General features: G+C 39.8%; 2 protein-coding genes across 2 annotated transcripts in view; both read left to right on the forward strand.

Moving 5' to 3' along the window:
* Positions 1 to 715: 715 nt before the first annotated feature.
* On the forward strand, positions 716 to 20,037 carry xpo1a (exportin 1 (CRM1 homolog, yeast) a). The gene is made up of 25 exons (XM_077245882.1): positions 716 to 1,084; positions 1,303 to 1,329; positions 2,206 to 2,335; positions 2,442 to 2,543; positions 3,146 to 3,218; positions 3,549 to 3,610; positions 5,276 to 5,320; positions 5,399 to 5,580; positions 5,683 to 5,731; positions 5,839 to 5,958; positions 6,283 to 6,411; positions 7,046 to 7,204; positions 7,287 to 7,484; positions 7,570 to 7,708; positions 8,148 to 8,329; positions 10,641 to 10,797; positions 10,914 to 11,212; positions 12,399 to 12,582; positions 12,962 to 13,068; positions 13,162 to 13,356; positions 15,197 to 15,365; positions 15,659 to 15,793; positions 16,216 to 16,375; positions 16,455 to 16,551; positions 19,129 to 20,037. The coding sequence occupies exons 3-25, from the start codon at positions 2,210 to 2,212 to the stop codon at positions 19,273 to 19,275; spliced, it is 3,216 nt and encodes a 1,071-aa protein (XP_077101997.1). The 5' UTR covers positions 716 to 1,084; positions 1,303 to 1,329; positions 2,206 to 2,209; the 3' UTR covers positions 19,276 to 20,037.
* A 1,076-nt stretch (positions 20,038 to 21,113) lies between these two features.
* Positions 21,114 to 27,799, forward strand: part of usp34 (ubiquitin specific peptidase 34) — a 78,598-nt gene continuing 71,912 nt past the window's right edge. The window contains exons 1-2 of the mRNA XM_077245885.1: positions 21,114 to 21,445; positions 26,125 to 26,212. Of these exons, the coding sequence (XP_077102000.1) occupies positions 21,403 to 21,445; positions 26,125 to 26,212 (131 nt within the window). The 5' untranslated portion in view covers positions 21,114 to 21,402. The remainder of the gene's footprint in view (positions 21,446 to 26,124; positions 26,213 to 27,799) is intronic.

The following is a 27,799-nucleotide window of genomic DNA, read 5'->3' on the forward strand; positions in this document are numbered from 1 at the left end:
ATAATATATGCATTATAGTAATGAGAATTTGCTGAATTATCTTGAAAATAATCATGCCACAAATCTAAACGATGAGCTTAATTTGATAAATGTATAATTTCTTATTGTTTATATGGGGCAGAATGTGACCTGGACATGTTTACAAGACATTCACTCAGTAAGCAGTAATGAATGTAGCATACATGTGGAAATATGTGTCCCCTAGTCAAATATATTTAACAAAGGGTCCAAAACACTAAATTATTGAATATGTTACAAATTAAATGACTGTGTTTGCATGTGTGTGATTATTAATGGGCGAAAATGAAACTTAATATGTGAAAATAAACTTTATTATTAAAAATTGTATATTTATCTGTTTGTTTTTTTACTTCTTAACTATAAATACGAGCATATAGAGCATTTCAAACATGAGCCACAGCCTAAAACCGCACAGCATGGTCAGTTACTGTTTGTAGATCACGGGCAACATCTCAGTAATTTTCCATGCTCCACGCGGTCCAGCCCACCTCACGCTCACGCTGTGATGCAAAACCCGCCTCATACATGAGACCAAGGGCAAAATACACGCTGGGAGGGGTCAATCCTGACGGACCGCAAATCTAGCCAATCACATGCGAGCAAGGTGTCCGCCCTGCTCTTTCTCCAGCCAATCAGCTGCAGCGGAGGGCGTGTCCACAGTCCGAATTTTACGCGGCGCTACGGGCTGAAAACTAAACCGAGATGGAATATGCCAGTCTGAACCGGTTTCAACCGGTCTTGCGTGTGATGCATGAGACTGGAGAGGAGCTGGGTCACAGTCTCTCGCAGATATTTGATATAAAACAACGTTTTTTATGCAATAGACAAAATAATAAACTAACGATTGCTTTGATGCTGTTGTTATAAAACGGACTGAGTTGTTAAAGCGAGCTGTAAACCGTCATACAGAGAGACAGATGAACTAACACGAGCTGCTGACTGAAAGAGGACCCGGAATCAATTACTGAAGACAATAATTAAAAATAACACCGAAATTGTGTGTTTCGGGGGGGTTTCATGTACCGTTTTCTCTGCACTGTAGTGTGTATGGCTATATATTGAGGTAACCAGCTAGTTAGCATTTAAAGTGAACTTGCTTTATACTCAGATTGCTTTTTGAATATTTGTACACACGTTATCGTTAAAATGAGATAGATCAATCATACCTTTTTTTTACCTGACGTCTTAATCTTGTTTTGACGCGACGCATTTTTCCACGACACCAAACCCAGTTCCAGATTCCCGAACCACGTTAGCATTCTTTTGTTTTGTTTTTCTCAGCGAAAAGAGGAGTTTTGTTTAAAACAGGTAAGTTAAAGGTGTTCGGCGAAATGGTTATGTGTTATAAATATTAACAACTAAGATAACCGAGTTGAATGAAGTGCTAGTTTGCTGACATTGCTGCTGTGAAACAGAAACAAAAACGCGTTTTGTTCCTTATCGCTGCCCATAGCTGCAGAAGCTCAGCTTGAATTCAAGTGGGCTGCTTTCAAAAAAGTTGAATGAGTCTATATTAAGATATTTCAAATTGTTGAACTTTTTTCATTTTTATAGCTGTACACACAGTTAATATGTTGATCTGCCATGTTAGCACTTCTTTAGCATGGAGAACTAACATCAGTGATCTCAGCAAAACTACACTCGGTGTCATTATTGGTTGTATTTCAGTGTAAATGCATGTTTTGTGGACACACGTGGTGTGAGCCACTGGTTTAGCGTCTAACTTTTAATATCACAAATCACTGGTTAAACAACTAGTAGTGTAGAGGTAATATTGATACTTATTTGGTACCAGTGCATCATTTAACATACTATTTTAATTTTTTTCTAAAAATATTTAGAATTTATGTTTTTTTCATTTAAGTTAAAATTGTAATACTTTTGTTGTTTTAACCTGTGTTTTGAGTTTTGTTCAGTTTTAGTAGTTGAAGTAGTACTTAAATTTAAACAAACGAAAATGAGCAACATGGCATTGACCACTAACTGAAATAAAATAAAAATTTATTTCAATTAACTAATCAAGTTCAGTCAATTGAAGCTAAAACTATATATATATATATCTATATAAAACATTTTCATTCATTGAAATTATCAATTTGATAATGGGATGAGGAGTCAAAGAGGTGTCACTTGACATTTGATATCTAAAAGATGTGGCCCGTCTTGTTCCCTGGTCTCCTGCAGCTCTATGCCGGCAGACATGACCATGTTGGCGGATCACACAGCACGACAGTTGCTGGACTTCAGTCAGAAGCTAGACATCAACCTGCTGGACAATGTCGTCAACTCCATGTACTATGACGTGGGATCTCAGGTATTTGTTAATTTGCAAAATCCGAGACAATTCTGAACACTTCAGATCGTAGTTCGGTGTTTGCCTGACGCGTACAGTGCATCAAACGTGGTTTTCGTTATTTTAGCAAAGGCTTGCACAAGAAGTTCTCACCAACCTGAAGGACCACCCAGATGCCTGGACCAGAGTGGACACCATACTGGAGTTCTCACAGAACATGAAGACAAAAGTATGTCAACATTAATGCCTTTCTACATTTTGCCAGGCAAATGTTTGTTCTATATTGAGTCCTGCTACTGAATGTCACCCATAGAGTGGCACTTTTGGTGCGCGCACAGGTTTGATTGACGGCCGAGTTCAGTTTGTTTGGATGATGTGAGCGCTGTTTTCTGAACTCGGATGCGCATTTGCGAACAGTAACCAAGTCTGCATATGGTGTGAACTCTAGTACTGTTCGCTGCTGATTTTCTGATACTTTACAACAAACAATCTGTGCATTAAGTCTTGGAGTGCACATGCAAAATTATATAACTGCCACTTTTTCTATGTAATGTGTTACTTTGTTCATTATATTACTAACTTTTCAAATCCGTCCCTTTGCAACTTTTTACATACAGGTTTTTTAAATATACATTTTTGGATTTATTGTCAGTACTGGGCTCGCAGTTCACATGGGGATGTGTGTGTGTGTGTGTGTGTGGATGACTGTGTTTGTCCGCCACCACCAAAGACTATTTTTGACCCAAGAATTTCTTTTCATAGGTCAAAAATGGTCAAATTTTTTCTGCCACATTAAACTGATGTTTAATCCTTTTGTTATCTGTATTGCAGTACTACGCCCTTCAGATACTGGAGACAGTGATCAAAACACGCTGGAAGATTCTTCCACGAAACCAATGTGAAGGTGAGGGAATGTATGGCGACACTGATCTTTGTCTCTCTGTCAGGTGATCCCAACTCTGGCCCTCAAGATCCACTTTCCTGCGAGTTTTACTCCAACCTGAGTCAAACAAGCTAATCAAGGTCTTCAGGAAGTTATAGGCAGGTGTGTTTGATCCAGGTTGGGGCTAAACTCTGCTGGACAATAGATTTCGAGGGTCAGTGTTCAGGACCCTTGCGCTATAGAGAATCTTCTACACCACTCCACATTATATAACTATACTATCATATAAAAAACGTAATGACTCCTTGCGCAAGGTCTGCACAAAAAACTGACAGCTCTGTCTGTTCACAGGAATTAAGAAGTATGTCGTTGGGCTGATTATCAAGACTTCCTCTGATGCCAACAGCGTAGAGGTAATACATTATTTCAGATATTTCATCTTCTACCAATTGCACCAGTGTTTAAGTATAATGTCCTATTATGGTTTTATAAATATTTTTTTTTTCAAATTTCCATTTACATGTGTTTTTGCCTTTTTTTTTTATTAGTTCAGTTTTTCAATTGAAGTAGTACTTCAACTTAAACTAAACAAAAATGAGAAATGTTGCTTTGACAAATTGACTGAAATAAAATAGTAGGGATGCACTAATATGAAAATACCGATAATTCTTTATATTTGAAAGCTAATAACCAATACCGTAATTCCTCAAATATAAACCGGTAGGCAATTTAACGCCGGGCTTCTGCCCGACACATGACAGACTTGTGTTAAGGTAAATGTAACACTGTCAGACCAAGTTCCCTCCTCAACTGGCTCCCCTCAAGGATGTGTGCTTTCACCCTATTGTTTATCCTCACACAAACATGTGTCAGAGTAGGTACGAAAATACAAATAGGACCATCTTAAAATATGCAGATGATTCTGTTATTGTTAGTATGCTTCAGGACAATGAGACCTGTCACGGCCCGGTCATCGACGACTTTGTCACGTGGTGTGAGGAGTCCTACCTTCAATTAAACGCATCTGAGACAAAAGATATGATCATTGATTTTAGAAGACATGACCACATGCATGAAGTCACATCCATTAAAGGTCAGACAATGGAATGTACCCAATCCTACAAATATCTTGGTACAATTATCGACTCAAAAGCTGTGAAGCTGTTTGCAAAAAGGGGCACCTGCGCTTGTTTTGTTTGAGGAAACTGTTTTATTTTAATATTGATAAAACCATGATGGTCTTATTCTACCGTGCTTTTATTGACTCGATTTTATCTTTCTCTTTGGTGTCATATTTTGGGAATCTATCTTTAAAGAAAAGAAACTCCCTAAATCAAATTGTTAAATGGTCTAGTAAGCTGATTGGTGTGTCACAGTTTAGCCCAGTGTTCCTGTACACCAGACAGTTACAGCGGATAACTGGCTCAATCATAAATGATGATGCCCACCCTCTGCACAGTGAATTTCAGCTTCTTCCTTCTAGGCGAAGGTATATAGTCCCAAAGTGCAGAACAAAGCAGTATAAAAATAGCATTGTCCCAGCAGCCATCAATCAGAGGAACAAAATGCACAGATGACACAGAAATTATTTATTTTAAAATGTGTGGATAACTCTGACACTACAAAACAAATACCTACGGGTAAAAATAAAGGAACCTGAACCATGTTGCACTGAACTGTATTTTCAAGTGATTTGAATCATATTTCAAGCAATTCAAAACTTAATTGCGCATCTGAACCGTCAGCTGAAGGAAATTATACATTATAAATCGGCTTTAATGTATCCGCCAATTTTCTTATTGGGCCGATAACATTAAACATGTACATACATCTGCTGATACCGATGTTGGCCGATATATCGTGCATCACTATAATATAGGTTTAAGTTTTTTCAATTATTATTTTTTTTTTTCAGTTAAGTTTTTTTATTTCAATTAATTAGTCAATTTTAATTAATTAAATAAAATAAACAACTTGATGAAATATGAAACCACTTTAAAACTCATATTAAACTTGTTAGGTATAATAACCCTGATTTGTACTTGTCCCGTCACTGACTCGTGTTTTTGCTCTTACAGAAAGAGGGGGTTTACATAGCAAAGCTCAACATGATCCTGGTGCAGGTGAGCATCATTTCAGGAATTTTTGTTGTCGTGATTTTGTGACTGTGTCTGGTTCACTGTGATCCTGTTTGTGTGTAGATCCTGAAGCAGGAGTGGCCGAAGCACTGGCCCACGTTCATCAGTGACATCGTGGGAGCGAGTCGCACCAGTGAGAGCCTGTGTCAGAACAACATGATCATCCTGAAGCTCCTCAGTGAGGAGGTGTTTGACTTCTCCAGCGGCCAGATGACTCAGGTCAAAGCCAAACACCTGAAGGACAGGTACACATGTGACCGTTACAGACCTTGTCAGTAGAGCTGTAGGTGTAGTTGGGGAAATAATAACAGTAAATTTACTCAACATCTCTCTTTTACCTCTTGCAGTATGTGCAACGAATTTTCCCAAATATTCCAGCTCTGCCAATTTGTCATGGTACGTACGTAGCAGAATATCACAGTAGTGACAGTCGTTATTTTGATCAGTTCAGTATTCTTCGGCCTGTCATTTTTAACTTGGATATCATTGGGTGTTTTTTTCAGGAAAATTCCCAGAATGCCCCTCTGGTCCACGCCACATTAGAGACACTCCTTCGTTTCCTGAACTGGATTCCTCTGGGCTACATATTTGAGACCAAACTCATCAGCACACTGGTGTACAAGGTAACAAGACACGAGGGGTTTCTTATGTAGCAGCTAAATAAATAAAACAATAAATGTGAGATCCCAAGAATGTATCTCATTTTTTGCTGTTAAAATTGTATTATTTGATTGTGTGAAACGCTCACTCCTCTCACAAAGGCGCATTGTCATTGGTTCAGCTTGCCAGTGCGTAAGAAAGAGAGGAAAATTGATTGGAGCGCTGGCTGTTCTAATGGGCTCTCTGCCTTAAGGCTTTGTGTCCGAGCTGGTGCTCCTACATTTGTGATCTTTCACATGTTTTGTGTACCAGAAAGTTTATCATTTGTGTTCCGACTTCTTCCACAGTTTCTGAATGTTCCGATGTTCCGGAACGTCACTCTGAAGTGTCTGACAGAGATCGCTGGCGTCAGTGTCAGTCAGTACGAGGAGCAGTTTGTCAACCTGTTCACCCTCACCATGATGCAGCTCAAACAGGTACTCGCATGCATATACTAGTGTTCAAATGATCAGGGTCAGGAAGATTTTTTTTTTTTTTTTTTAAAGAAAGGAATACTTTTATTCAGCAAGGATTGATTAAAAGTGACAGTAAAGACATTTATAATGTTACAAAGGATGTCTTTTTCAAATAAATGCTGTTCTTGCGGTTTTCAACATTGATAATAATCAGAAATGTTTCTTGTGCACCAAATTAGAATGATTTAATATGAATGATTTCAAGGATCATATGACACTAATAATGTGAGTAATCATATGAGTAATAATGCTTTGCCAACACAGGAATAAATTACATTACAAAACAGCCGTCTTACATTTTAATAATGTTCCATTATTACTGTTTTGTACTATTTTTGGTTAAATAAATAGTCAAATGTTTGAATGGTAGTGTATAACCGTGTTGCTAGATCTGGTTGGACGACTTCTTGATGATGTCAAAGGGGTCTATGCAAACGTGTGCAGTATTATGTGCCTTGAATTTCACAATTTAAACTTATGATTCTTTTTTGAACAGTGCAGTTTCTGCTTGAGTGTTACAAAGAATGAAAACAAAAACTAACAAACCTACAACTATTTGTTTTTTAAAGTAAACCCTCATTATTCTACTTGACAGATGCTTCCACTGAACACAAATATCCGTCTGGCGTATGCAAATGGGAAAGACGATGAGCAGAACTTCATCCAGAACCTCAGTCTGTTCCTCTGCACCTTCCTCAAAGAGCACGGACAACTGATAGAGAAGAGACTGAACCTCAGAGAGACACTCATGGAGGTACGCACACAGTGAAAGGTATAGAGATGATGTGATAGTGACACACACACACACACTCATGCATTGAATCCCATGTGCTCAGGCTCTTCATTACATGCTGCTGGTGTCTGAGGTGGAGGAGACGGAGATCTTTAAGATCTGCCTGGAGTACTGGAACCACCTGGCCGCCGAGCTCTACAGAGAGAGTCCCTTCTCTACCTCTACCTCTCCAATGCTCTCAACCAGCCAACACTTCGACGTGCCGCCCCGCCGACACCTGTACCTGCCTGTGCTCTCCAAGGTCAGTCAGTCACAGTGTACAGCAAGCCCACCTCAAAATGTTGGTAGCAGGAGAAAAAACCGTCTGTGTTCTTGACCGGTCTCAGGTGCGTCTGCTGATGGTGAGTCGCATGGCCAAACCGGAGGAGGTTCTGGTGGTGGAGAACGATCAGGGCGAGGTGGTGAGAGAATTCATGAAGGACACAGACTCCATTAACCTCTACAAAAACATGAGAGAGACTCTGGGTAATCACGACGGGCTTATAATGCATAAAAAAAAGTCTAGGGCTGCATATGAAATCACATACTCTCGAGTAGGTACTTCTTTTAAATAAGTACGTACTTTGCGAGCGCTAAAAAAGTATGTTCTATATAGTATGAATGCGTGTTGTTGTCATTATCATGTGATCTACCAGCGTCAGTCGTGTCACTTCACTGCCATTCACAAATGCTCTCCCGTTGCCTCATGGGATAGTAAAGTGTCCATGGTATGCACACTTCAGAAGTCATCCGGGTTCTTTTTGCATACTCTTGTCCTAATGAGGGCTGTGAATTCAGACTTGTTTTGTCTCATACTTTTTTTCGCCTAGTAGGGAAGTATGCGATTCCACATGCAGCTTCTGTCAACAGCACGCGGCTTATCTTTCTGGAGAAAGCTTAATAACGATCTCTTTTTCTCATCCAGTCTACTTGACTCATCTGGACTATGCTGATACGGAACGGATCATGACCGAGAAGCTTCATAATCAGGTGAATGGTACCGAGTGGTCCTGGAGGAACCTGAACACGCTATGCTGGGCCATCGGCTCCATCAGCGGGGCCATGCATGAGGAGGACGAGAAGAGATTCCTCGTCACCGTCATTAAGGTGTTTGTTTATTCAGCATGTGTTTGTTTGAGTTTATCAGGAAATGTTTACATGGAAAAAAGATTGCAAATCGTGTAGTGTATGATTCGGACTATGATTCCGTCCAATCAGTGTTTGATATTTTGAGCTGGTTTTAGAACTCTTATCATAGTGTATGATGAAACCAAAGCAGTGTTGCAAATGCAATACAAATACAATAACTATATAAAAGTAAATTAACAGAACATGCGTAACAAATTAGCCTCAATTAGGGCTGGGACGGTTACGGCATTACCGCAATACTGCGGTCACGTGACTCCAACCGCGTGTCTGAGCTCGTCACTGTCATCACCGCAAAAAAAAAAAAAAAAAAAAATCCTTGGCCTAGACATGTGCACGTTGTGTCTAATGACATGGATTCATTGATTCTAATGACATGGATTATGTCTAATGATATTGTGGCTTACATGGATTCAAGGTTTTCTAAACAAAACTTATCATCAAAAGATGGAGCAAATCCGACCTTTCGCGATTTGAGGAGCGCAATGTTCCATGACGCATTATAACATTCCATTCGAATCAGAGATGCGCGGATGGGCTATTATTATTTCATCCGCAACCGCATCACAAAACTCATCATCTGTCCGCCATCCACCCGCACCAACGTTTTTTGATCAATTTTCGAAACCGCATCCGCGGCGCTGACTGTTTTAAGGTCTATGAGCAATGCGAGGTGCTGCTGCCGCGAGGCTAGAAAGCTCTTGGCTGTTCTAGAAAGAACACTGATCCAATGCATCAAAGATATTTAAAGGCTAAAGTCCCTAATATATTGGCTATGTTGTATCCCCAGAATATCAGCAGTGAACTCCGTCTCCGATCGGGGCACAGGGATAAATATGAATAAGTAAATAGCCTATAACGCACATCGGCAAACCTGACCTTACCTGACTAGGCTACTGTAGACTAAAATGTTATCATTTCGTTTTGAATTTTGTTTAAAAGTAGACCTTTAGGCCCAGCCTACGCCAAGTTTCGGTTATTTTATGAGACGAGCTCCAGTTCACGCGCAAGAGACCGCACCCGCGCTTCCACGTCCTCCTGATTATATGTCTGCTATTTGCTTCTTATTTCTTAATTCCAGGCAATTAGTTAATGAAACAGTGATTAAAATTAAGGTACAATTTATACAAAACGAAATTTAATTTAATGAAAGGCTTTCTACAAAACTTAATGAAGTGGTCAAAATCGTGTCTGACCCATCTTATGATCCTATCTTACTCATGCTGTTCACTCTTCATATAATCAACATAGATTAAATAAAAAATAACACTATATTATGTAAACATAAATATGGAGTATAATATTTGTAATTAAGACATGTTGCAATATGTGTTCTTTCATTCCTTTCATTCTATTTAAAGCGGTTTACCGCCATACCGCGGGAAAATCTTGCTTTTCAACCGCGGTTAGAAAAAATCCATACCGCCCCAGCCCTAGCCTCAATATCTGACTCCTCAGCACTGATAAAACTGACTTGTGGCACTCACCTCTAACGCAGCAACAACTTTTGTGGTCATCTCCTGCACATCCATGTTTGTTTAATCTGTAATGCGTCTCCTAGCAATGAGCAATGTGTGTGTTTGTTGTGTTCGGAACGATTTAAGGTAGTGGTAGTGTATGAATATTTCTCTGTTACCAATAGAGCTGCACAATTAATCATAAAAAAAAAAGAAAACACTATCTTGATTCAAACAACACCAACACGATCTTATTCCTAAATGACATCGATTTGCCTGTTTGTTATACCTTTTTCAACCACACCATATAATTTTTCGGTGTAACAAATATTCATATTATCGCATAAGTGCTGGATGAAAGTTTATATTTCAGATATGAACACTGTTGTCAACGAAAGCGATTAAAAGAACAAATCACATTTTGAAAGTAGCATCGTTACACCACCAGGTGGCGACAAGTGACTGTAAATAGTTTATTTGTCGTTTTAAATCTTTCATTCAAGAGATTTGTTAAAAAATGCTGATTCATTCAGTAATGAAACAAGTGAAGTTTTTATGAGGGAGTCATTGAATCATTCATTCAAACTGGTTTTTAAAAAAATGATTCATTGCAGATTTATTAAAGGTTTAAAATAGACTGCAATTGTCTGTTCAGAATCGTGGGAGAAATGTGACCCACACAAAAAAAAGTGTGATTCTCAATTTATCCAGAATCGTTCAGGTGTATGAACCATTTACAAAGTCAGCAATTGTATGATGCCTAGTGTTTGTCTATGTAAATGTTTGTCAGTAAAATTCATATATTTCTGTCTCAGGATCTGCTGGGTCTGTGTGAACAGAAAAGAGGGAAAGACAACAAGGCCATCATTGCCTCCAACATCATGTACATCGTCGGCCAATACCCACGGTTCCTCAGGGCTCACTGGAAGTTCCTCAAGACCGTCGTCAACAAACTCTTTGAGTTCATGCATGGTAAGGGAACGCATTGTGTTTGACCTTTCGTCTGGTCATGCATGTTTTTTTTTTGCTAAAGTGCACATTTTATCTGAAGGTTTATGTTAATTGGAAAGTCTCTCTCTGTCTTTCAGAGACCCATGATGGCGTGCAGGACATGGCCTGCGACACGTTTATCAAGATCGCTCAGAAGTGCAGGAGGCATTTTGTGCAGGTGCAGGTGGGCGAGGTGATGCCCTTCATCGACGAGATCCTCAACAACATCAACACCATCATCTGTGACCTGCAGCCGCAGCAGGTGCACACGTTCTACGAGGCCGTGGGCTACATGATCGGAGCACAGACGGACCAGACCGTCCAGGAGCGTCTCATTGAGAAATACATGCTCCTTCCCAACCAGGTGTGGGACAGCATCATCCAGCAGGCCACCAAGGTGAGAAGCAGTATTATTCTAGCCTCATTATAGTGCACAGTTTGAGTGTTGATTTTATCTTTCCAAACCAAAAGGGAACAGATTTTTCTTGCACTTTTAAAGGCACAATATATAAGATTTTTGGATAAAAATATCCTAAAACCATGTTATACATTTTGTTAACTTGTATACTTGCATTATCCAAAATGTTTCCAACAATATTTAAATCCAGAGAAATCAGCTATTTTAACCAGTGTAACGGACCGCATCATTCCGTCGCCTGTCTATGATGTCATATCCGCACTACCCTCGATTTCCGTAGAAACCATGGAATCACCAAAGATGCTTTAATATGAAATGCTTTTTATTAGACTTGTTATTTGAACTGTTTGGACACTATTATGGACAGAAAACGAGTCATCGTTATTTAGCTCAGCACAGTTAGTCTTATTGTTTGAATCTCTTGTTTCCTTGATTTTACTGCATTGACCATGCCTCAGACAACACTATTTTGTCAAGTGGCTAACGTAGCGAAATCAGAAAGACCTTTATTTGTAGCGACAGTAATACAGCATTTTCTCTACCATACAACATATTTAAAAATTAATTGCATGTCATTTAGCAGCACAAGTCATTCTATTTTAGTATGATTGTTGTGACCAAGTAAAACAGCGCTGCGTTCCCCACAATTTTAATTCGTCAGATAATCTGACCTGTATGAGTAGTAATTCAGCACCTGTGGCTATTTCATTAGAATGAAATAAAATGTGTACATTAACTGATCAAATGTAACTGTACCAAAGTTTAAGTTCATAGAAAGGAGGAGCTTTGACGTTAAACGTAACTTATCGCAAATAAACAAAAAAATGAAAGGAGTTGCACTAGCGGCCGACTGAGGCTTTTAGGCAATAATACAAGAGCAATGTAAAATGTCCCAGGCTTTCGACCCCACCCTGATCATACCACAATAACGTTAGAAAAACTTCCCCGTCAGATTGCTTTCCATTGACTGTGGAGGTAAAGAAAACGACTCCCATGATTCCACACTCATTTACTGCGTCATAAAGCTGCGCATTAATTGTTTTGAAAAAAACGACCTCTAGCAACGAAACTTGCATACTGTGCCTTTAAGGGTTTATGCTTCAGTGTTAAGATTGAAGCAGAACGGCACCTCAACTCAAAGTACATGATGTCTCTCTTCAATCAGAACGTGGACATCCTGAAGGACCCGGAGACGGTGCGTCAGCTAGGCAGCATCTTGAAGACCAACGTGAGGGCGTGTAAAGCCGTGGGTCACCCCTTCGTCTTGCAGCTGGGCCGCATTTACCTGGACATGCTCAACGTCTACAAGTGCCTGAGCGAGAACATCTCTTCTGCCATCCAGAGCAACGGTGAGCCAAGCACACCTGGCATGGAGCACATGACCCAAACACAACGTTTATATAGTTGACACACTTTATTTAGTGCACAGCAATGTTTCGGATAGCCACCATTTCGACACACACCAACAGAACAGCGTCCTGCGCATGCGCTTGTTACTCAAAATAAACACAACGTTTATATAGTTGACACGCTTTTAGTGCACAGCAAGGTTTCGCATAACCACCATTACGACACGCACAACAAAAGAACGGCACCCTGCACATGCACTAACCCTCAAGCCCAACATGTCGAATTGAATAGTGTAGAAATACCTTGTGCCGAAGTAGAGGGGAATTAACACGTTAACAGTAATAACAGCTCACGTTTAACTCTGCTGTTTCTCTGCAGGTGAGATGGTGACGAAGCAGCCTCTAATACGCAGCATGCGGACCGTGAAGAGAGAGACTCTGAAGCTAATCTCAGGATGGGTCAGCCGCTCCAACGACCCACAGATGGTTAGTTCTGCTGATCCTGGATCAGTCTGCGCTCATGCCACAATAATACGCCGGGTTTGACAGCAGTACAAAGCATTGTTGTTGTCTCTTTAGGTTGGAGAGAACTTCGTTCCTCCTTTGCTGGAGGCGGTTCTCATCGACTACCAAAGGAACGTCCCGGCCGCTCGAGAACCAGAGGTGCTCAGCACTATGGCAACCATTGTTAACAAGCTTGGCGGCCACATAACAGGAGAGATCCCGAAGATATTTGATGCTGTGTTTGAGTGCACCCTAGAAATGATCAACAAGGTTAGTCCACGTCTTTTGTTTTACATCTCGATTTTTCAGCCTCAAACCAATGCAAGTCTGATATTGTGAATACTAGGGCTGGGACAATAAATCGATGCATTGTGAATCGAGAAATGATTCTGGATCGATTCTGAGATTTTCCGAATACATCGCGATTTTCTCGATTCTGAGCTTAGTTTTAACAGCAGCTTGCACTGCGTGCTTTATACTCTGTTTGCTTCCACACACCACTTGAACCTTCTATACAATAATCCTTCATAATGTTCAAAAAGGCTGAAGCGAATTACCAGGGTGTTTGCAGGGGGCTGTTTACATTAATCTCATGCCATAAAAGCATTCTGAGGTGCAAGTGCATTTTCAGACTCAGCCGAACGCACGAGCGCTCTTCTTCGTGAGCATTTGAGCATGCGGTTGTTAACCTTTTAGAACCTGAAGCTAAAATAGATGTTTTTCACACATTTAGACACAGTCACATTGACTGTAAAATTCTAAAACAATGTGCTATCTTCATGTGCAAGGTGTCATCTTTTTCAGAAAAAAAATTAGCTTTCAACAAATTACAGTTATTGTAAATAGAATTTAAATGGACAAAAATAAGTGAATACATTTTCTTTTTTATTTAGAAAAAAATAGAAATATAACGAACGAAAGAAACTAACACTTTAAAGTTGGAAAATGAACTATAAAAGTTATATACAAGTCTTTTTTTGTGACATTGGGTTGCACAGTTTTCATTCAGGACACATTTTTTTCATACACTCACACACATATACAAATGCATGCATACATAGGCACGCACACATACACATGCACAGACCACATGCTAAAATACGTGAAAGAGTAACGGCCATCTACCTCCCAAGTTTCATTAAAAATCATCCCAATCCCCTCTTCTGCTGTCTACCACTTCTTTCGGCATGTATTTGTTCATTTCTTTTATTTTTTTATGCAATCCAAAACACTCTAACCTGCCGCGCTTCGTATCTCTGTTCAAATCCTTCCTTCCCGCTCTGCCAGAAAGCTGCTTTCATTTGCTGACGGAATGCATGAAATTACCGTAATGAGCCGTATATTGCCGAAAAGCGCATGTTGTGTGCAATTTGAATGGTTTTGATAGTGCAAAGCAAACGGTTGAAGAGTTAGGGTAAAATGAATACAGCTTGATCGTATGTGTCAGCGACGACACAGCCGATTTAAAAGGGTTAAAAACTTGCCTAAAATGCCATATGCTGTTAAAAACTAAGCTTAGAATCTATTCGAGAGGTTGAATGGCGATGCATTCGGAAAATATTGGAATCAATCAATGAATTGCGATGCATCGATTTATAATAATAATAATTCCAGCCCTAGTGAATACACTCACCAATTAATGTAGGGCTGATTAATCGAAATAGAACCAAAATTGCGATAATGGCCAATATTAATGCACTTGTCAAATCACAAAGGCTGTGATTTCATTACATAAATATATGTGCTGCACTGTGTTCTTTTACATTCGAGCAGCTCATGATCCGCCAGTGTTTTCAGTGTCTCAGAGTGGCACGATTCACTGAACTCCATGTGCTCTGAGTTCAGGTTGCTAACGTGCACAAACCCTCTTCTCAAACTTGTCATGAGAAGCACTCTCCAACAAAAAACTTAAATTCTATCATTTACTCACCCTATTGTCGTTCCAAACCTGTATGAGTTTCTTTCTTCTGCTGAATATTTTTTTAAGAATACGGGTAACCAAACAGTTGATGGGTCCCTTGACTGAAAAACTACTATGGAAGTCAATGGGGCCCATAGAATCCCGAAATCACGCAGCCCTACTTTAATGATCGTTATTTCTCCATCTCAGAACTTTGAGGAGTATCCCGAGCACAGGACGCATTTCTTCTACCTGCTGCAAGCCGTCAACTCCCAGTGTTTCCCAGCATTCCTGTCCATCCCTCCGGCACAGTTCAAACTGGTTCTGGACTCCATCATCTGGGCCTTCAAACACACCATGAGGAATGTGGCCGACACAGGTGGGTGGAGGACTATAGTTAGGGCTACAGTTGAATGTAGCTTCAAGCTAATTTATATATATATATATATATATATGTGTGTGTGTAATATACCAACAATTATACCAACTCTGTGAATGCAAAAGGCTTTTAGCTTCACTTGATTTTACAAATTATGGTATTCATAAATGTTTTTGAATGCAATTTGTGCCCTGGATTTGTGTGGTTGCTCAGTATTTTTGTGACATTAGGTTTACTCGTGTCACATACAACATAAATGAAAATGGCGGCTGTGTGTGTTTGTGTGTCTCCAGGGCTTCAGGTCCTGTTCACGATGCTGCAGAACATCGCGCAGGAGGAGGGAGCAGCTCAAAGCTTCTATCAAACCTACTTCTGTGACATCCTGCAGCACATTTTCTCCGTTGTCACGGACACTTCTCATACGGCCGGTCAGTTGCTAGGCAGAGAGAAAGTGACATGTTTACAGTCTAACTAATGGAACTGTTGTTGTGCACAAAAAGGCTTCACATCTTGCAAACACTGTCGAAAACACAACCAGCTCATTTTCACCGAAAATTATAAGTGGGAAAAAAAAAAAATATATATATAAAGGGAAAAAATTTATTTTCTTTTTTTATTTTGGCAATAATTTTTACAATTATCATTATAATTGCACATAAAATAATAATAATAATGCCGTAATGCAAAAAAGGAGGACAGTTTATAACATTTAAAGCAAGTTTTACTGCCTTTTATTTATGTGAATTTAAATGAAACACTAAAAACATTGTACTGCTGTAATGATAATTGATTAATTTAGTGTGTGTGTGTGTGTATTTGATGACTGATCTGTGCGGTTTGTGACGGGCAGGTCTGACGATGCACGCCTCCATCCTCGCCTACATGTTCAACCTGGTGGAAGAGGGTAAAATCAGCGTAGCTCTGAACGCAGGCAACGCGGGCAACAATCAAGGCTACGTGCAGGAGTACGTGGCCAACCTGCTGAAGACGGCCTTCCCACACCTGCAAGAGTAAGAAGAGCCCACAACACGGTGTCTGTGTCTTCAGGATGTGTTTGTGTCATGTGTTAATCTCCATGGTGTTTTTCAGCGCCCAGGTGAAGGTGTTTGTCACGGGTCTGTTCAGCTTGAATCAGGACATTCCTGCCTTTAAAGAGCACCTCAGGGACTTCCTGGTCCAGATCAAGGTATGTCACTTCCTTCTAGGTTTTTACTTCCCTTTTCTCAAGTCTTGGGTCAAGGCTGCGTTCCACTCCCAATTTGTTTGCCCTTCACTCACAAACTTCCCTCGTTCACTTGGATGTGCGTTATTGCTTACGTTGCATGAGTGGCCACGACTGGCGGAACTATTGAATGAGGTTTAAATGAGACGCACTAAGCCCTTGATTCAATTCACGTTTATTTGTATAGTGCTTTTCACTAGGGGTGTTGAAATTAATCGTTTCTACGGTGCATCGCGATGCAGACGAGGACGATTCGGTTATCGGTTCAGCAATAGACCATAACCGGTTATAATGTGCTGACGCTTTTTTGACGTCGTTAATCGCGTATGTGTTTTGTCGCGGTAGCATACACTGGCAGAGGGTGGCGAGACGCGAGTGCGAGTAATTAAAAATGCTTTATGAACAACCTGGTAAGCACGACCTAGAGAAGACACACGCTGTGTGCGCTCATGTCACGCACACATAGAATATGCAGGAGGAAATACACTAACTTGATAAACCACGTTAGCCGTGTTCTCCGCGAGCTGAAGAGTCTGACTGCTGTAGAGTAAGCGGATGAGCTCCAACGTCACCCGAATCCACAGCCAAATATCATCCACCCGCCCCAATAATATTCTCTGATTTAAGTATCCGTTGTTAAGCGTGATTATGAACGGATGATCGTCACCTTCAACAGCGGACTCGACGACGGTTCATGCGCGCTCTCTAGGGTAACATTATACACAGATGAATGAGCACTGCTTTTAAATGAACATTTCTTTAAAACAAAATTGATTTGACAGAATTTCATTTTCTTAATGGCATAAATATGCTTTACTCCCTTGAAACTTAAACTGGAATGTCACTGTTTCTGTCACTGCGACTTCCCGAACAGGCAAACACGCACACATACACGCGCGCACACACACACATCACTATTGAAGTAAAATTGAAGATGCAGTGCACCGCAATGCATCGCGATATCGAATTGAACAGAATCGATGACATGGTAATCGTAATCGAACCGAACCGTGAGACCAGTGTAAGTTCACACCCCTAATTTTCACAATACACATCGTTTCAAATCAGCTTTACCGAAAATGCATGAGTCCAGATTACATCCTATTGGTATATGAGCTGTTGGAGAAAAATAAAATGCACAAACGAAAAAAATATCAATAGTATAAACTTTGACTGTGAACATAAGTTAGCTACAAGTATTATGCGATTAAATCTCAATGCAATTAATATATCATACATTTCTGTTAACCGTGATCTGCTGTGGTATCACAATCAAGTTGAATTGTGGGATATAAAGCTGCTTGAAGTGTACATCGAGTAGACTCACTCCTTCGGTCAAAATCGAGGGGTCGAGGGTCTGTCCATATAAACTTCCCATTGTCCACTTCCGAGTGGCGGCAGGGATTGCGCTTAGGGAAGTTTGCGAGTGCGTGTCTGATAGTGGAGAGGAACGCAGCCCAGGACACAAGTAGAAGTTCACAATAGAAGTGGATACACATAAGAGCAGCGTGGGAAATAAACTTTCCCCAACAGCTACAGTGTTTGTTGAACACACACTTTTACCAGCCATTACTTGACTTGACCACAGCGTTGGAGTCTCTGGTGGGGGTGTTCGTTCATTCACACTGCGCACACACACACACATAAACGCACACTCTTACTCTCTCACACACTTACTCGCACTCACTTTCACACAATCACTTTCAAACACTCTCATATACACAATCATTCAAACACACAAACGCTCTCTCACTCACTCACACTGCCACATAATCACTCTCAAACTAAACATTCACTCACTCACCCACACACACTTGCACACAGACACTAACTCCCTCACACACACTCGCTCTCTTACTCACACATACATAGATACGCTCGCTCGCTCACTCAATCACTCGCTAACACAAACGCTCACTCGCACACACTCACGCACACACTTGCTTACTCGCTCATTCTCACACTCTCACTTTCACTCACACACATTTACATTTACATTTATTCATTTAGCTGACGCTTTTATCCAAAGCGTCTTACAATTGCTATATATGTCAGAGGTCGCACGCCTCTGGAGCAACAAGGGGTTAAGTGTCTTGCTCAGGGAAACATTGGTGTCTCACAGTGGATTCGAACCCGGATCTCTCACACCAAAGGCATGTGTCTTATCCACTGCGCCATCACACACTCTTACCCATTCTCTCACACGATCACTCTCAAACACACTCGCACAATCACTTTCAAACACAAACGCTCTCACTCACTCACGCACACACACATATATATACACAAGTACTCGCTCACTTGCACACAGATACACACACTGACTCCCTCACACACACTCGCTCACTCACTCACACATGCATAAATACGCACGCACGCGCACACACTCGCTCACACATACATAGATGCACGCGCTCACACACGCTCGCTCACACACACACTCGCTCGCTGACACACGCTCGCTTTCTCAATTACACTCTCTCTCACTCACCCATACACTCTCACACACACTCACTCACTCCCTCTCTCTTGTGTTTGCAGGAGTTTGCAGGCGAGGACTCCACAGATCTGTTTCTGGAGGAGAGGGAAGCGGCTCTGCGTCAGGCTCAGGAGGAGAAACACAAGCTCCAGATGTCTGTCCCAGGAATCCTCAATCCTCACGAGCTCCCGGAGGAAATGTGTGAATGAGATCCTCTGCAGTTTCACACTCATGAAGATTTCACACTCGTTCCGGGGCACCTCGAGCTCCTCTGTCAAATGTGTGCGTGTGTATAGAGAGGTGGCAGTCAAATGAGGACAAATAGGAAAATTGATCCAGATGTTGGTTGTTTGTCAACCCAATCCATGCCAATATGTAAATTAAAGACATGTTTGTTATTCGTTTTCTGGCTCTTCCCACTTCTCCCAAAATCCTTGGTTTTACATAACAGAACATTTTATATAAAGGAAACTGTTGCTGTCTATCTCCTGTATCAATTCACTGTATATGCATCGATTTATTCTGTTCGGCATGTTTGCTTTCTTATTTTGAAGCACATGACTAATCATTTTAATGTTTTCTCAGCCTCATCTATTTGTGAATATGTAATATACAGTATGACAGGCCGATGAAGACGGACAGTGACTGTGCAGGAAGTGAGGTTTGCTCACAGGGACGTGTCGTTGTGGCTTGTGTACCACAGCAAGTGAATGTGACGGTTTAGGATCAGCCCTGGTGCTGTTTCTAAGTTCTTTATTGGGGGGTTGAGCGTGTTTATATATACATATATATATTTTCCATTTGATTGCATTGTATGGGAAAGACTGAAATCTTTTTCATGCTACAGACTTGAGGAGTGTTGTTTTTTTTGCATAGGGATGTCATAATGGAAGGGGTTGTTCATATCATCCTATTTGTAAAGCTGTGCATTAGTATTATGGAAACATAAAGTTGGTTATTTTTACAAAGCACAGTGTGTGTGTGTGTGTTTCATTTAGCTCGTAGGACTGTAATACTGCTTTACTGGAGTATCATCAATACTGATATTAAGATCAAGCTGTTTTGGGAAGAAACTGCCAGTGAAAAACAAAATGCTTAGGATTTATAAAAAATCGATGTACTTGGTGTAATGTACACTACTATTTACAAGTTTGTCCCCAAAAAAAGCTTTAAAAAAATATGCAAAAGCTTTTTTCATTGTTTTTTATGGCATATATCACTCACCGAGGCTGCTGTTATGTGATCAAAATAACAGTATAAATCTTACAATCTAAAACAACTTCTATTGTAACATTTTTAAGTGTATTCCTGTGATCAAAGCTGAATTTTCCGCATCATTACTCCAGTCTTCAGTGTCACATGATCTTTCAGAAATCATTCTAATATGCTGATTTAATGCTCAAGAAACATTTACTGTTATCAATGTTGAAAACAGCTGCTTAATATTTTTGGAGAATCTCATACTTTTTACAGAATTCTTTGATGAAGATAAAGTTAAAAAAGAACAGCATTTATTTAAGATAGAAATGTTTTGTTACATTATAAATATCTTTAATCGCACTTTTGATCAATTTAATGTGTTCATGCTGAATGAATATTTTTTTTTTTTACTGACCCCAAACTTTTGAACGGTAGTACCCAATTTGCATGGCAAGGGAATGAAGATGAATTTATTCTGTCTAATCCACTATGACCCATAATTGTTATACAATCAATTAATTACACAAAAATTAGACTGTGTACTTCAGTAGATATATAAAAATTGGAACGTCACACGTACACGTGCTCGACTGCGTTTCTCGCGAGATTTCTAAGACCGGAACCAGGCGGAGCTTACGAAAACACCCGATGTGCAACAACGGTCGCCCCTCCCTTTCTCTTTGCTAGTTTTCCGAAAAAGGCCGAACGAGCTGCGAGATGACTCGGCGGAAACAGACGACGTCTCGCCTAACGTCATCCGCTTGCCTCCGAGCGACCGCGAACATTGCCGGAAATACGCGAACATCCCCGAAGGTCGCCGGCGGAAACAACCGAAGTGTAACTCCCGTCCCTGTTCATCATGGCTGCCGTATGTGCTAGTCTGCACAGTAACGCTCTACTCGGAGACTGACTCTCCGCTCCTTTAGTGCCTCACATTTACTGTCTTCACCCTCGACATTTCGGCAAATAATCCCGCTTGCATGAGCCCAAACCTCCCTGGTTGTGTTGTCTCAAAATAACGAGCATTCATCAAGCATTTCGTCGGGCCTTAAACACCCCCTTAAAAAGACAGAGAGAAAAACAGGCAACATTTTATTTCTCCAATGGTCTGAATACACTTTCCGCCTTTATGAACCATGTGTGAGAACTGCGCCGAGCTGCTGGAGGTGCTCAATGAGAGTAAGTCAACTGCATTTTTATTTTTGTGTGAGTGTGTGTGTTTGTTGTGTTTTTGTAGTTGTTTGCAGCAAGTTGTTAGCATGACTGTTCGAGCATGCGTCTCACTGCCTCACATCAGTGCAGATTTTCATGTTTAATATTGAATCTTCCACGCGTTTGTCAACATGTGCATTTACAAGAGCTCTCAAGCACCCTTTGGCTGTCATTATTTGTGTTTTGTTTGATTTTGAGATCTGTTTTTATAAACGCAATGCTATCAGAACGTGTTAGCCTCCCATCATTTCAGCATTAAAACCGCCAATCGAGATTAGCAACAAAATCTGTTGTTTACTTTAAACGGAAGCGCCAGAAAACATTGACGTGTGCCTTGAACATCGGTTTGTTTTTATATGTTTGGAGGCTGATGGGAAGTTGAACTGACATTAGCATTAGCATTAGCAGAAGTGTTTTTGACATTGTCATCCTTTAAAATGCACACAGATCAACATCCGATCACCGCAAACTATCCCAATCGCACTGTAATTCTGCTCCATTCGAGTGGTTTATGATGGATGAAGTGATCTGACAGTCGTGATGAGTGTGTTTTTGCAGTCTTTGGCCCGCTGATGGCTGCCGAACAGGAACCGGACAGTATTTGTGTTTGTGGGCTTTGTTGGATGGAGAGAGTGTGTGATGTGGATCAATGCGCTTTCTTTGCTTCAGGACTGATGTCTTGGTGTGTAAAAACAGTGACTGATGATATAGCTGATGTGCAGGGCTGATAATACCATAGTTCTTTGATGTAACTACTGTATTGAAGGTTTACCATGGTATTGGTATGCCATCTTAAATTATTAAGTTACTATGAAAAATTAAGAAAAACATATGGTCTGTTGGTGTAGTTATGATATACTTTGGTATAAACCATTACACTACAGCAAGATTGCCACAGTATTTGCATGATAATCCAGTGCAATTAATACAATACATGCCAAAAACATGGTATTCTGGTGTACAGTTATGATATCAGATGGCACTCTTGATATATACCACGGTACTGAATGATTTCTACATTGATTTAGGCTACCAATAGTACTCCAAAGAATACAGTAAAAATGTACATGATAATGTAAAAATATGTGACATTACTGTTGCCATGTTATAAACAGTAGACTATGTCCAAAAACATGGTATTACAAAGATACCGTAACCAAAATACAAAATCCATGGCATCACTGTAGAAACATCTCCAAAAACAGCATGTGTTGGAGATGTCATTAGCATGTGTTTTTGGTGCTGTTTTGTTAGACTTATAAGTGAGTTTGCTCTATTAATTCTATCAAATTGAATCTCACATGAGTTGTTTGGCTGTCATCACTTACTGAAGTGTTAAATTATCATATTTGCAGCAAAGCCTGAAAGTGTTGATTTTCTGTTAGGATGGATGTCATGTTTAGTCTCAAACAACGAGGATGAATTTTTCCAGTGTGTTTTTTTGTGCAGATCTGTTGTGAAGCTGCAGTTTTTAACTTCTGAAGCGTTATGCACACTTCCCTCCTATAGGGAGAGACGCTTGCCTAAACGTTCTGGTGCGGTCATGTGATGTGTTTAATGTTCGTTCGATTCCGTCCGTTTGGTATGAATTGTTTTTGATGGTGGCTAATAAAAGTCTAAACATGTTAAACGTCGATGCTGCTGCTGTCTGTGAATGATTTGATGGTGTATTTTGTGAGTTCTCATGAGTGTGTTTGGCCTTCAGGCATGTCTCGTGTCCATATGTGCATGTACAGCTTAACATTTGACCTCTCAAACGCGGTGCTGTGTGTAGATAGACAACTGAAACACACCCTTTATTTGTGTGGGTTGGTGACGGTGTTAATCTGACAGTCTGTGTGTTCAGGAGAGATGTGTGTTCCAGCTTAATGCAGCCTTAAGTGTGTGTGTGTGTGTGTGTGTGTTAGAGAGAGAGAGAGAGAGAGAGAGTAACTGACTGTGTGTGTGTGTGTGTGTGTGTGTGTGTGTGTGTGTGTGTGTCTCTCTCTGTCACTGTGTGTGTGTGTGTGTGTCTCTTTCTCTCTGTGTGTGTGTGTCTGTCTGTGTGTGTGTACTGTGCACGCGACTTTGTGTTTGTCCGTCTGTGTGTCTGTCTGTGTGTGAGTGTGTGTGCCTCTCTTTCTCTGTGTGTGTGTGTGTGCGTGTGTGACTGTTTTTGTGTTTGTCTGTCTGTGTGTGTGTGTCTGTGTGTGTGTACTGTGCACATGACTTTGTGTTTGTCTGTCTGTGTGTCTGTCTGTGTGTGAGTGTGTGTGCCTCTCTTTCTCTGTGTGTGCGTTTGTGCGTGTGTGACTGTTTTTGTGTTTGTCTGTCTGTGTGTGTGTGTCTGTGTGTGTGTACTGTGCACGCGACTTTGTGTTTGTCTGTCTGTGTGTCTGTCTGTGTGTGAGTGTGTGTGCCTCTCTTTCTCTGTGTGTTTGTGTGTGCGTGTGACTGTTTGTGTGTTTGTGTTTGTCTGTCTGTGTGTGTGCCTCTCTTTCTCTGTGTGTGTCTCTCTTTCTCTGTGTGTGTGTGTGTGTGTGTGTGTGTGCGCGCACGCCCTGTATTTGTCACCAGACATCTGTTTATGCATACTCTGTAATTTCACATTTTCTGAAAGCTCAGATGTCAGACGGTCACTAAACTAGTTTTGCCAGACATCATAAAAAGTCATGAATCATATCTCATTTTTACTATATATTTGAAAGGAATAGCTCTTGTCCTTCAATATAAAACAGTTCTCCGTCATTATTTACTCGCACTCATGACGCTCCAAACCCGTAAGACCTTAATTTAAGATGATTTAAACTGTTCGCACTGGGTTTTACTGTGCAACAGACGGTGACCTTTCAATGTTCAAAAAGGTCAGAAAATGACCATAAATTTAGTCAATACAACTTGTATATTTTAAGTCTTCTGAAGTCATGTGATAGATTTGTGTCAGGAACAGACCAAAAAAGAGATGTAATTTCCTGAAAATCGTCTTCTATCCAAGCTTTTGTAGCCTGTTATTGTTTTGCATATTCAAACTTCCTAAATTTCAATTGGTTACAAGACAGGCAGGAATTGACTTGAAAAAAGTGAGTTAAATCCAGTCTTTTTCTCACATAACTTGTTTTTGCAATCTAGCACATGCTTTTATGGTGCAGTTTCTGGAGCTGTATAGAACATTCTTCAAAATATTTGTCATATATATCATATGACAGAACATTCATTTTTGAGTGAATGATTCTTATAAGTCAATAAGGTCAGACTGTTTTTTTTAGTTTTTTCTCCTGAAAAGCACCTAATAATGTAATTCATTCAGTCAGTGTGTGTGCGGTTTTTCTTTCTTTTTTTTCTGTTTTGAGCTTTCAGAATAACGGCTTTGATAACGGATCCTCATATCAAACTGTTTCTCAGCCGGCATCAACACAATGCCCTGAATTGTTACTCTAGAGCTGTGTGGAAGCGGAAGAGAAAAAAAGACAGGAAAGCCGTTTTATAGAAAGAAAGGAATAAAATCTCATGTAGGTCAAGGCTAACCAGCTGCTCGAGTGAACTTTACTACCCCAAGGTAGCGTTCCCAAGTCCAGCAACTCCCACGTTGCCATGGAAACCAATAATTGTGTGGGGGGGGGGGCACTTAAATGGATATTAAGGTAATGCAAATCAGAATGTCATGTGATCGTCTGTAATGATCAAGCTTGGTACTTTGTTATAGTGTAAATTTACTGAAAAATATTGTGTTACAAAATATTCTAGGTACATTTTTAATTTTTAAACCGTAAAAAATGTATATTACATGTACTGAAATAATGTTAATATGCTAAATGACTCAATTCTGTTTTTTTACATTTATAATTACTGACAGACACCTTAAAAACACAGGTGGTAGAGAAAGAAACCAACTTCATCACAAGTAGCTGAAGTAAATACTAATATATCAAAGGTGCAAACAGTGTCATACACACTAATACTGAACACCATCATGGTAAGTACAGTAATATTCAATAATCATTCATTTAACAACATTAGATGCAGCTTGAAACAGTTATTTCAATGAAAAACCATCAAATGTCACACGTAACAAAGTTCATTTTTTCTTTTTTTCACTTTATATTATTTGTAATTACCTTTTCACTTCCAAAAACTGTACATTTAACAGTATTGTACTGTCAAATCACATGAAATGTCTCATTAGATCAATGATAGTTTTTCACTGTAAGGGAACTTACCGTTAACCAGTTACAGTCTTTTACCATTAAAATTACGATCATTTTTTTAATTAATTTTTTTATAGATTCTTTTTGTATTGTATTAAAAAAAAATTGGGCCCCCCCCCCTCTAACATAAAGTGTGTATTCTGTGTGTAAGTTGTGTTTTAGTTTTTGTGCTTGTGTTTGTTGTGCGTCTCTAACACTGATTTGATCTCAGTCAGTCCAAGGACCCTGTAGCCACTTCATTAACTGTTTTCTTTTATCTCTCTCTCTCTCTCTCTCTCTCTGTGTGTGTGTGTGTGTGTGTGTGTGTGTGTGTGTGTGTGTGTGTGTGTGTGTGTGTGTGTGTGTGTGTGTGTGTGTGTGTGTGTGTGTGTGTGTGTGTGTGTGTGTGTGTGTGTGTGTGTTTGTGTGTGTGTGTTTGTGTGTGTGTGTGTGTGTGTGTGTGTGTGTGTGTGTGTGTGTCAGTCTCGGATGCAGACAGCTCAGACGGCCTGCAGCTGAAGAAGGAACATGCCTTAAGAGTCTTCGCTTACATCAGCACATGGACACAGAGGTCAGCACTCGCTTCAAACATCCACTTCCTGCACTCGCTTGTTCATTTCTTTTCCACTTCATTTAGTCAACATGGTATTTTACCCAAAGTTACTTATTGCATTCAAGTAAATAAATCCAATTTTTATGGTGAAATATTTATTACCTTGGTTTTGTTTAGTGATTTTAATATTTTTTATTTTGTAATAATACTAAAATTGTGCAGCAATACTAAAAAGCATAGCAAAAAAAAAAAATCTGTTTTATTTCTCCGTAAAAATCCATTGACCCCCCCCCCAATTGTGCAGCGCTACACTATCACACATTCACTTAATCAATCATTCTCACTTTTGCTAGTTCGCTTATTCATTCATTCTCATTCACTTACTGATTCACTCGTATTCACTTAACAATTCACTCACTGATTCATTCGTATTCACTTACCGATTCACTCACTGATTCATTCATATTCACTTACCGATTCACTCACTGATTCATTCATATTCACTTACCGATTCACTCACTGATTCATTCGTATTCACTTACCGATTCACTCATTCATTTATTCATTCTCATTTAATTACTGATTTGCTCACTGACTAATTTATTCATTCATTCATTCATTCATTATCTTGTTCACTCATATACTGTCTTAATTTATTCATTCATTCACTTTATTTCTCATTCCCTCACTGATTTGCTTACTGATTCACACACTGATTCACATGTTTTCAACTTCATCCTGAATCATGTTGTTGTTGTTGTTGTTGTTTACTTTGTCATAATGGCTGTTTATTCATAAAAGAATGTATGATCTGTGTTATTTGACCTTTAACCTGCTGTAGTTCAGTGTGTTGAGCACACTCAGATGCAAACTTTTGGCCCTGTCACAAATGGCACCCTTAGCCCTGGCGGTTGTCCTCCGAGTCCACACTTAACATAACGCCGCTTTGACTGTCAGGTAGAACAGTCTTCAGCACAGGCTCTGCAAAAGTTTACGTGGAGGGAGAATATTGACTCAGAGCACCCTTCAGAAACCTAAAATTACAAATGGGACACCCTACGGGTTTGTGGACTCACGCAAGCGGATGTCCATTATAAGTCCATAAGACAGCAAGTGTACATGAAGTGTGCCTTTTGGGACAAGACCTTTTTGTGCTGGTTTTGGGAGGAATCTGTGGAACACGTGTGTTAAACCATCCTTACAGTACTTCTTGGTCGCTGAAAACGGCGTTATATTAGCCAAAATATTATTATTATTTTAAAAAAAATATATTTTATTTAAACCTTATCACATTTTTACAGAACAACCCCCCACCCAATGCCAGCATATAAGTAACAAGTAAATAAATAATAAAAATAAATAAACAATAATGATAAATGCCTATATATACATAAGATACATAAGTACATATAAACATACAATGTCCATACATATATATATATATATATATATATATATATACACAAATACACATTGAAAACCTCTACATACACATATATTAAAAGTAAAATATTTAGAATAAAATGCCAATACCAATGATTACCCAATTATGGAAATAAAGTGAGTTATTGGACCCTGCAAGACGCTATATAATCTACAGTTCCA

This window comes from Siphateles boraxobius, unplaced genomic scaffold, assembly GCF_051911475.1.
Source record: "Siphateles boraxobius isolate OS27281-9 unplaced genomic scaffold, OSU_SipBor_1 29, whole genome shotgun sequence".
Taxonomy (NCBI): Eukaryota; Metazoa; Chordata; class Actinopteri; order Cypriniformes; family Leuciscidae; genus Siphateles; species Siphateles boraxobius.

Excerpts from the sequence above, each read along its gene's own strand:
- xpo1a (XM_077245882.1), top strand. The coding sequence starts at position 2,210 with ATGCCGGCAGACATGACCATGTTGGCGGATCACACAGCACGACAGTTG. Across the intron at positions 7,709-8,147 it reads AAACATGAGAGAGACTCTGG|TCTACTTGACTCATCTGGAC; the intron begins GTAATCACGACG and ends TTTCTCATCCAG. Across the intron at positions 13,357-15,196 it reads CCCTAGAAATGATCAACAAG|AACTTTGAGGAGTATCCCGA; the intron begins GTTAGTCCACGT and ends TCTCCATCTCAG.